Source organism: Belonocnema kinseyi, chromosome 9, assembly GCF_010883055.1.
Source record: "Belonocnema kinseyi isolate 2016_QV_RU_SX_M_011 chromosome 9, B_treatae_v1, whole genome shotgun sequence".
Taxonomy (NCBI): Eukaryota; Metazoa; Arthropoda; class Insecta; order Hymenoptera; family Cynipidae; genus Belonocnema; species Belonocnema kinseyi.
The window spans coordinates 48,541,493-48,553,256 of NC_046665.1; the positions used below are offsets into that span (position 1 = coordinate 48,541,493).

The following is an 11,764-nucleotide window of genomic DNA, read 5'->3' on the forward strand; positions in this document are numbered from 1 at the left end:
AGCCTTGGAGGAGATTATGTTGAGAAATAAAAAAAAAAATTCTTAAAAACGTTGTTTTTCTTGGTCAGGCCGGAAACTTATCAATCCACCCTCGTATATTTATAGTTGGAAATAATTTTTTAAACTAAAAATTGAACTATTCCCTTTTTTGATAAATATTTATAATTTTTAGTTGAAATTTTAACTATTTGGTGGAAAATACATGTATTCTGTTAAAAATTCTTTTTTGTTGTTGAATTTACATGTTAAGTATTTAAAAATAAAATATTTTTTGGTTCAATTATCAACTATTACATTTTTTCAAAAATTCATCTTTTTAATTTAAAATTGAACTATTTTGGTTAAAATTTGCTTTTCTTTGGTTCAAAGGTAATATTTTAAATTGCAAATCAATCTATTCCGTTTTACGTTTAAAATCAATCTCTTTTAGTTACATATTCAACTCTTTGCCTGAAAATTTGACTTCTTCGGTTAAACTCAAATGTTTTTAATTTAAAATATTTTGTTGAAAAATCTTGTTTTTAATTGAAAATTCATTTGTTAAACTGAAAATGTAACTATTTCAATTTTTGTTTAAAATTCATCTTGTTTTGTAAAAAGACCCATGATCTTTGATAAAAATGTATCTTTTTTGGCCAAGAAATAATCTTCTTGGTTAAATTCTGTTTTTTGATAAAAAATAATATTTCTAGATTGAAAACTCAACTGCTTTTTAGAAAATTCTTCTGTTTGGTTAAAAACTGCAACTTTATGAATTAAATTATTTTGTTTTTTTAACTGAAAAATTTTGTATTTTGAAAGTTTAACTTTTGCGTTTTTTTTCTTTCGTGTGAAAAGTATTCTGTTTCGATTGAAGATTCAAATTGTTTGTTTTAAATTCATATGTTTGGTTTAATACAGAAGTTCTTGATTAAAAATTAATTTATACTTTGGTTGATGAATTATCTCTTTGGTTGAAAAGTTAGTTATATTTCTGAAAATTCTTTGTTTTTTTGTTGAAACTTAATTTCTTCAACTGTTAACTGTATTATTCTATTTCTTGTCGAATATTGATTTTTTTTTAGTTGAAATTTCAATTATTTGTTTGCTAATTCCTCTATTTTGTTGAAAATTCATCTTTCAGGTTGAAAACTCAACTATATTCGGTTGAAATATGAACTAATTGATTCAAAATTAATTTTCTTGTTTTAACATGAATAATTTAAATGAAAAATTTATCTCTTAAGTTAGAACTTTATTTATTTTTTTAAATTCGTCTTTTTTAGTAGAAAATAAATCTTCTTGGTTGAACATTCAACTGTTTGGTTAAAAATTAATTCTTTGTATAAATTTATAATAAATTAACTATTTTGTTGAATATTTGTTTCATATTTAATTCAAAATGGTACCTGCAATAATTTTGTGACAAAAGAATTTCTTTCCCTATTAATTTCCCTATTTTTGTGAAAAATAACTCTACATCCTCTGTATTGTTGCTAAATTTCCTACAAAAATCAACATAATTTCTCGTCAAGAGATTCCCCGACTTAAACGGTACCTATCTGATTTCAAATAGACTCGGCCTTTGCGAAAATTAATTTTAAAACTCTTATACCAAAGATAGAGATAAAAAAACCAAATATAATTTTTTTTAGGAAGCAGTTACTAAAAATGGACCTGCTCCTTGCTTTCTTAAAAAAACGCACCACAGAATCCGGGTTAACAGAGCAATTATTGAACCAATGATCACTAAATCACTCAATTCTCAAGACTTGCAAAAAGTACTAAATTTGACAGAAAAGGAATCACCGATTTTAATTAAATATTTAGATTCTGATAAATTACAAAAATAAAATAAAAATATAAGTCAAATCTTACAGATTCTGCACAGATTATAACTGAATCCTTAAATCTTGAGAAAACGGCAAATAAAAACAAAAATCCAAAGGAAAATAAATGAACAAAGGCAAATTCGATAGATTCCTCACAGATAATAGAATCTTCAAAATACGAAATAACAAAAAATAAAGAAGGAAATTTGACAGAAAAGGAATCAACAGTTGTAGTGAATTTTTCGAAACTGGAAAAATTAAAAATAAAGAAAAAATGTCGGAAGAAAATCAATTAACGAAGCAAAATCTGACAGATTCCGCACAGATGATAATGGACTGTTTGAAATTTAAAATAGTAAAAAATGATGAAGGTAATTTGACAGAAAATAAATCACTATTTGGATCAAATTCTTTGAGTCTTAAAAGTCCAATTAGGGACGAAAAAAATATGGCAGATGAGCAATCGTCTATTGTAACAAAAACTTTGATTTCTGAAAGTACAAAAAATGAAGAAGAAAAGTCGATAGTCAAAGAAGCAGTATTTTTGGACAAATCTTTGGATTCTGAAACAACAAAAGAAGAGAGAAAATTCACAGAAAATGATTCATTAAATAAAAATATTAGGGATTCTTTACAAATTGTGAAAAAACCTTTGGAACTTGAACAAATAAAAGAAGGAAATTCAACAGAAAAGGAATCAGAAAATAAAAATATGACAGAATCTTCTGCAATTCTAACAAGTGCTTCAAATTCTGAAAATACGAAAATTGAATAAGGAAATGTGATAGAAAAGAAATCAGTTTTGAAAAATCGCACAGCTTCTTTGCAGAAATCTATAACAAAGGAAAAAAAATCAAAAATGAAAAGAGAGGATTTTACCTAAAAAGGTAACCTTTAAAGGACAAATGGATCTAATTGATCTGAAAACGAAAAACATAAAGTTGATAGAGTTTTTCTCAGAGCATATGAAGATTGTAAATTATTAAGGGATAATCATTTTCTTCGTGTTGCAGGATCTAATCTAAAGGAAAATAAAGATTGTGTAGTAAAGAGTTACGAAAATCGGAAACGTATCCTGGCGAGTTTGTTAAATATTTGGATAACAAAGAAATTATTAGGAAAGCTTGAGCGTGAAAAAATAATTCGGAATATTATTAAACAAATTATATCATTTATATTTTAATCATTAGTATTAAGGAAGAAGTCTGCTTAAAAAACATTGATGTATTTTATTTTTTGGTTAGACTCTTTTCTTGAAAGAATCTTAATATTTGAATATTCTCCAAGAGATAAAGAATGGTTGTATATGCGTATTTGTGAAAAAGTATCTAGAAGGGAAACAAAATAAAGGAAAAGAAGATACTTGATGTCTTTCAAATATACATTTGCCGTCTATATTTTTTATTTTGGCAAATATTTTCCGTTCTTTCAAAAGTTGTAGTTGCGATATCGAAAAGAGAAGGATTGTAAGAAATTTTAAACTTTACAAGAAAATAAGCAAATTTTTATAAGATTTCTGGGAAAATTTCAAATTATTTCTTATTTTGAAAAATAAATTTGAGCGAAAAATGAAAAAGACAGAAAAAGAATCTGGCATTCTTACAATTTTGCAGGATTCCAAATAAATTTTATCAAAATTTTGACTAATTTAAAAAAATTTAAAGCAAAATCTATATTTGTGAAGAATACGAAATACAATTTTGAAGCTCCTTAAGAATTTTAATATGTTTTAAGAAAACAGAATAATTTTCCTAAGATTCCTGGGAAAATTTTTTATATTATTTTTTCTTGAAAAAGCAGGTCTAAGAAAATATTTAAGAAGATTTAAAAAATTTCAAAATATTTCCGAAATTTTAAAAAAAGAATTGAAAAGATTTTAAGGCAATTTTTCACTTTACCGAATACGGTAGAAAATTGGGGTTTTCGAGTTTTTGGCAGTTAAGAAAAATTGTTTTCAACACTCAGAATAATAATCTCATCTGATAATTAAATGTTTTCACGAATCTTTTAATAATTTCATTATTGTTTTTAGAAACTTTCTATTAGAAAAGAATTAGATAGTCGCGGACTTTTCCGAATTTTTCAATTTCTTTCAACTCTCCAGTTAGATCAAAACAATAATCAATTAAATTAAATAGAAATAATTGTTTTAAAAACGTATTATTATTTATAATAATATTCTTTTAAAGTAATCCAATACATTTAAGAAGCAAGGTAAAAAAATGTATTTAAAAAACAATGTATTATTCACTTTAAAAATATATTCTCTTAAAGTAATGCTATAAATTTGCATTTTTTCCTTAAAATTTCAATTGCAGGTCTACTTTTCAATTAAAGTAAGGCAATAATTAATTTAAGTTAACAAAAATAATTGTTTTAGCAATTTATTATTATTTCTAATGATATTCTTTCTCAATAATGCTAGAAAATTTCCTTTTTGTTTGAAAGTTTAAACTTTTTGTCTACTTTTCATATAGAGTATAATAATAATTAAAATATAAAAACATAATTATTTAAACAAATTATTATTATTTGAAACTATCTTCTTTTGTAGTAATGCTAGTTAGTTGAGGTTTTTAAACAGAATTTCCACTTTTTGTCTATTATGTTAGTAAACATAATTGTTCACACAATTTATTACAGTGAAACACTTTAATAGCCTTCCCTTCTATAGCCATTCCGAGAATTGAAGCCGCGCCATAGGTAGGTATAACAGGAACTGCGCGAGGGCCGCGGTGTCTGGGGTTGTCACTTAGGCGAGCAGTCAAGCGTGAACAAACAAAAGCGGAGCGGGCTACAATGAATTAATTCACACTCAAGGTCAGCCCCAAAATCGGCGGTATAAAGGAGATTCACTGTATTGCTGTAATTTATAATTGCTTGAAAGTTACGATTTTTTCCGAAATTTTAACTTTTCTCTGGCTTCTTCACTTATGTATAAATAATATATAAACAATGAAGGGAATTATTTTTTAAAGAATCTCTTTTTTGAACATATTTTATTAAAATAAATTTGGAAAATTTTTTTAAATCTGCTATATGAATAATACTAAATGTAAATGTTTCTTAAGGTAATTATTGAGAGCATTAAAAAAAATTAATATCAATATTTATTATTTTTTCCAGACTAAAAAGTAGAAGAAAAGATAAAAATTGTAGATAAACCCAGAACTTTCTAGGAGTATTCTAAGAGACGATAGTTATAAACCATAGAAAATTATTATAATGATAGGAGAAAAATGTAATTAACAACGATCATTTGTTTAAGCAATTCGGTTTGTTGAATTTAACTCATTTTCATCTTGCTCTAAGTGAATGGTTGACGAAAAGTTGAAAATTTCGGGAAAACCCGAAATTTTCTACCATTATTCAAAGATAATATTATGGAGAATCATTATAAATTGTTCAAACAACCAAATTTGTAAACACAAATTATTGATTGCCTCACACTAATTGAAAAGAGGACAAAAAGTTGAAAATTTTATAGAAAACTGCAACTTTCTAGCATTATTCTAATAGAATTTTATAACAAATAATAATAAATTTCTCAAACAATTATTTCTTTTGAATTTAATTATTATCTCGCACTAACTAAAAAGTTAAAAATAGTTTGAAAAATCAGACAAAAACGCGAATTTTTAATTCTATCCTAAAAATAATGCTAAAAATAATAATGATAAATTGTGTAAGCAATTTATGTAAATATTTTAATTATTAATAGAAGGTAGTATTTTATGTATTAGAAGAAATTTGTATCTAAAATCCGCAAAAAATCATAATTAGCGACAAAAACTCGCGTAACCCAATTTTTTCTCTTATGGGGCTTTTTTGGGACCCTATAAACCATTCTAATGGGGAGACATTCAAAAAGTAATTATTCATTTGTATATTTGTATTCTATAGCTAATTGTGAAGAGAAATGATGAGTTTTAATTTCATCCACCTGATATTGACGATTCTGAATAAACTGTTTAACTACATGGGGCTTTGGGAATCTCTAAAAAACATTTTTGCGAAAAGGAAAAAAAATAATAATAAACGCATTTATTATCTTGTGGATTCAAGCGAATTCAGGGTCGATGTACATGAAAAATCAGGACAAAAAACTTTTGAGTGCATTTTTGGACAATCCTATTGCTGATACTAGTGCAGTAACAAGATAGAATTTACGTCTTTTAAATCTCGGTGCTCACTCACCTCGAAATATTCTCGAACCTCCTCGTTCATTTGAAGAAACTCTTGAGCGACTGGCTCATCTCTACAGTAGGCCACATGTTTGTCAAAATCTCTTTCCTGTGAATACAAAAACCCTTATAGATTGTTATCTATTTATCACTTTTCACTACTTTAGGTTGAGAGATGATTATTGTCAATTAAAACGGAATTAAGCGAAGTAAAATATAATCTATCGTATAGAGTGTAATGCATTTTTTGACACTATTTTTAAAAATATTCTTAAAAATTTGAGAAATTAAATTCAGAATAAATCAAAATTAAATTATTTCTTCATGGCCAACATTCAAATTTAATTAAGGAATTTCTAGAGATTAAAAAAACAATGAATGAAACAATAAAATTGTCCAAAACATTCTCTTTTATTATTATTTTTCTTTTCAAATCACAACCATAAAATATTTATGAAAATCTTCCAACGTGGCTAAGGAAACGTCTGGAAATTAGGGAAAATGCAGAAATTTTTATTGTTCAGGGACAGTCAGTAGAAAGTCAGACTTTAAAACATGTTTACAAATAAATTGAGAAATTTGAAATTTTTTATTCCGTTTATATGAATAAAGAGATACTATGTCAAAAATTTTACGATATTAAAATTCTGTTCTTTGAATATTGATGGTCAGAGGAAACGAAAAATTGGACAGGGAAAAGTCAAGGAATTTTAAAAATGAAGTTTATTTGCCTTCTACATCTATTTTTTTTATTTGCTTCCATCTCACCATTATAACTTGAGTATAAACATTTATTATTTCGGTGAAAATTCAAATGTTCAATTTAAATGTCTTTTTTTATTGAATATTCAGATATTTGTTTAATTCCTATTTTTTGGTATACAAAATGAATCTCTCTTTATATAAATCTCATCTTTATTGGTTAAAAATGCAACAGTTGAGTTGAAAAGCTATTTTGTTGAAAATTCGTCTTTATGGTAAAAAGTTAATATTTGAGGTTTGAAAAATGAACTATTTTGTAAAAAAATCATCTGTTTTGTTAAAAATTGTTTTTTGTTGTTGTTAAAGGTTGAAAGGATTTTATTAAATTTTTTTGTTACATTCATGAAAATTATTTCTCTTGTTTGAAAAGTGGTCTTTTCGCTTGATAATTATTTTTTTTAGGTTGAAGATTCCACTATATGGTTAATTAATTGAACGATTTTTTGGAATTTTTGTTGGTTGAGATATCAGTTATTATATTTTCTTATATTTTCACTTTTTTGTTAAAAAATAAACTTTTTGGGTTAAAAACTCAACCGTTTTTGGTTAGAGTTTAATTTTTTTATTTCGAAAAAAATATGTGCTTGAAAATTGATCTTTTTATGTATTTTTTCAGTATTTTATTAAAAATTTGACTCCTTTTTGAAAATTGAATTATTTTGTTTCGAAAATTAACTATTTTGTTAAAGGTTATACTTTTTGGTCGAAAATTCAAATTGTTTCGTGGAATAGAAAGTTTTTGGAGACAAATTAATTTTCTTGGTTGAAAATTCATCTTCATGGTATGGAATTCAACTATTTTGTTGAAAATGTAATTTTTTTTGTAATTAAACTATTTTGTTAAAAAGTTATCTTTTTAATCGAAAATTCAACTGTTTATTGAAAATTCATGTTTCACCGAAAATTCATAGCCTTGGTTAAAAATTTGTTTTTTTAATAAGAATTCATCTTTACAGGTGAAAAATTTCAATATTTGTTTCAAAATAGAACTATGCATTTTGTTGAAGATTCATTGTTTTGTACTAAAATTTAACTATTTTGTTGAAAGTTCGTTTTTCTATTAAATTATCAATTATTTTAATTTTTTCAAGTGTTGTTATTATTTTGTTGACCAGGGTAATTAATTAATTAAAGTCTGGTGTTAGATTTTTCCGATGATTGGTAAAATAATTTTCTGGAGAAACGATTTGGGGTTAAAAACAAAACTGTTTTTAATTGAAGTTTCATATTTTTGGTCGAAAATATAACTGTTGTTGAGAATCCGTTCTTTGGATTGAAAATTCATCTGTTATGGTTGAAAAGTCATCTTTCGTGCTTTAAACAAAAATTTGAAATATTTTAATTTTAATTCCAAATTGTTTTCATTCCCTTCATAGAATATTCCATGTTAAATGTGTTAAATGAATAAAATTCTTGAGATGTTTATAAATATTTTTTGACCGTAATTAAAAAAAGTAAATAAAGAATACAAGAGAAAAAAAGAGGGACTGGAATTTAGAGGATAGCTTTTATTTATTTTTATTTTCTTTTTTTTTAATTTCAATTGAGAATTCGAAGAGAGCTCTCCAAATTTGAACGTTAGACTCTTAGGTTTTTTTAATTTCCAAGAATATCGTAGTGAAATCTATCCTTTATTTGAAAATATTTAGCTTTAGAATAAAAAAGCAATAAATAGTGGTTTAATTATAGATTGTAAAAATAAATTTATATTTTAAAAATAAATTTAAACTCACCAGTCTGAGGAAAGTTTTCCCGAGCATCCGTGGTTGATCCGCATAGTATTTCACACCCTCAATCAAGACCCTGCCGAAAGATCTAAGTAAGGCCGGAATTAATGACATGCCAAACTCAAAAACTTACATTCTCCTAAATTTAAATCAGTTAAAATATTCACTAATTTCCACCAGTGAATGAATTCTCACCATGAATCTACTATGCTTTACTGATGAATTAATCAAACTTTCTGATTCATCATTCAAAATAACTGATTCTTAGCTGGAATTTAGTCCCTAATTCAAATCATTAAAACATTACCTGATTTAAATTTCGAGAGCAGAGACAGTTTCGACTTCTCATCAGTGCGACAATCAAAATTATGACAATGTCCAGTCTTTCATTGTCTTGTTACAGATTACACCAAATTTACTTGATTAAATTCACGAGGTTCATGAAAATTCACTAAATTTAATTTTAGCTAATGTTCATTAAACCGAAATCCATATGGCCAAAAAATATATTACAATAATTTTAATTTCGTAGTGTTTCGCTAGTTTTTCGGGACAACTACACGGAGAGAAATTTCAAGAGAATAATTCACGGAAGCGCGTGATTTTAAAGCTCCGATTTTTACGTGATTTAAAGTATCGGACTCTGTGATCTAAAAGTATATAATTTGAAACTTGAGAACAAAGGGGTCTGGCCACATGCCTGATACTTCGAGATCTATGATTTAAAAGCAAGGGTTCCGAGATGTTAGTTCTCGCACCAAAGTGTAATAAAATCAAAGAGTAGAGTCGTGAATTAATCTCCTGAAATCTCTGTCCATGTAGGCGCAGCCTTTTTATTTATGCTAATTACTGTTTGGGACAACTGAAAAATCTCGAAAAATGTTATTAATAAATATTATTTTGTTATTAGAAATATAATAATAAAATACTTTAATTAAAAAAACATCTTTTTACGTTTACTAACTTTTTAATTATTGTTTAAATTTAAAATAAAAAACAAATGTGTAAAAATTGTATCAAAAATAAATTTGTAAACATGTGCGCCCCGAACGACTAAAAATATATCCTAAATTTCTTGACGAACCTTATAACATTTACCAATCAAACTTTGCAGGATTAAATTCAGTACTGATTTATCTCACAATTTCTTTTTAATTTTGTATAAAAATTAAAAGTTCGAGTTTCAAAAACGTTTTTTGTAATTAAAAAAAAATATTATGCATATTTCCGAACAATTTTTTTTATTCAGAAATATGTTGTTTTTTTAATTATTGTTATTTTGAAATATAAATTTCGAAAAATAAAATTCCCGACACTGTAAGATTTCCGAATAATAATATTACCGAATTTATAAAATTACGGAAATATAAAAATCACGAATTGGAAAATTTGCTGATAATTAAATTCCCGGACATTTTATAACATTACCGAATTTAAAAATTCCCGATGGAAAATTTTTAATTATGAAATCTCCATACTATAAAATTCCCGAATTAAAAAAACTAGAAAAATGTTTTTCAATAAAAATTATGTATTTATTTAAAATACAGTGATCAAATATTTGTATCGAAGAAAATTTTTTATTTTATATTTGAATCTTTTAAAAATTATTTTTTGAATTTAAAATAACAATAATTATTATGAAATTGTCTAAAAAATAATTTCAGCATGACACCTGCGCCTCCAACGAAAAAAATGTCTTCCTCACATTTTTTCCGAACCTAATAACATTTTCATAACAAAGTTTGCAGATTTAAATTAGCACTGATTTATCTTGAAGTTTACTTTTGATTAAAAAAATTAAAATTTCGAATTTTGAAAAGATTTTTTTAATATTTGTAAAATACTACGCACATTAAAAAAAAAGTTTGATCAATTTAAAAAAAAATTAATGTTATTTTAAATTCAAACAAGAAATTTCAAAAACTTGAACTTAAAAAAAATTTTCTTTTATAAAAATATTTCATTATTTTATTGTAAATAAATAAATCATATTTATTGAAATAAAAATTTTTTAATTTGAGAATTTGCCAATTCGAAATTTTTACATTTCTGAAATTTTTTAATATCGAAAATTTTATTATTCGGTAATTTTTGGGTCGATAATTTTATTTTTCGGGTTTTTTCAGTCGTCCCTACTATTTGACATAACTTTCATTATTCGAAATTTTACATCCATCTTTCATTTCATTTTCATTTTTCTGAATAACTATATTGATATTATTTCTATTTTTCCGAAATTCAATTGGACATTATTTTTATTTCACCGAATAACTATTTGGCATAGTTTTTATTTTTCCCAATTTCTATTTCGCATGCTTTTGATAATTCAGAATTTTGATTTGTCATTATTTTTATCCTGCCGAATCGTTATAGTCGTCAATAGTTTTTTGGAAAAATACAAATAATGGTGTAGAGTTATTCAGAAAAATAAAAATCATGACATAGGGTTATTTGAAAGAATATATATTTTGAGAAATCAAAGTCCATAAAAATAAAAATTACACTAAAAAATTCCGGAAAAATTGAAATGATGGCAAATGGTTATTTAGACAAATTAAAATGATGGCATATGGCGATTCGGTGCAATAAAAATCATATTATATAATATTTTGGAAGGATAAAAAAAATTTAAAATAGTAATTTGGTAAAATGAAAATGTTTAAAATAGTGTTACCAGGGAAAGTATAATTTGGGGAATATTCACGCATCTCTGAATTCACAGATAAACAAGAACGACCATTTTTCCAAGAATTATTTGGTTTGTTTACTCTGGGTTAAGCACTAGTGAATTCAATTTATAGTTTGAAAATTAATCAATTTTATTTTTATTAACTTTAATTCCTTTATAAGGTTATCTGAATTCTTTGAAACTGATTTAAAGTCAGTTGAATTTGTAACTTGGATTTAGCTATAGTAGCTAAACAATAATCGCTGCAAAAAATGTCTGTGGCCAAATTGATATTCAGAAGCAATTTCTCAACCGATTTCAACGTTCTTCTTTTTCAATTCAAGCCAATGAAGTTCTACATAAATCTGCCATTTATTTTTTATTTATTAACAAAAATAAAAAATGATTTTTTTAGAAGTGTACCGGTTTAAATTTTTATTTCATAAATTAATTGTATGAATAATTATCCGCAGCCAATCGGCCAAGAATTATGCGAAAATGTCACTTATCAGATTATATACCAAAACCAATTGATGATTTTTGAAACAAAAATTTTATTAACAAAAATTGTATTTTTATTAACAAATTGTATTGGCTCTGTGCTATCGA

At 25.2% G+C, this 11,764-nt stretch overlaps 1 protein-coding gene across 7 annotated transcripts in view; it reads right to left on the minus strand.

Annotated features, from left to right (window-relative positions):
- Positions 1 to 11,764, minus strand: part of LOC117180885 (obscurin) — a 250,331-nt gene that overhangs the window by 92,476 nt on the left and 146,091 nt on the right. For 5 of the 7 annotated variants that reach the window (XM_033373455.1, XM_033373460.1, XM_033373459.1 and 2 more), the window contains 2 exons: positions 8,491 to 8,572; positions 6,009 to 6,104 (listed from right to left, as the gene is read on the minus strand). In XM_033373455.1, coding sequence (XP_033229346.1) covers positions 6,009 to 6,104; positions 8,491 to 8,572 — 178 coding nt within the window. The remainder of the gene's footprint in view (positions 1 to 6,008; positions 6,105 to 8,490; positions 8,573 to 11,764) is intronic. The other 2 variants (XM_033373461.1, XM_033373456.1) reach the window with 1 other exon arrangement.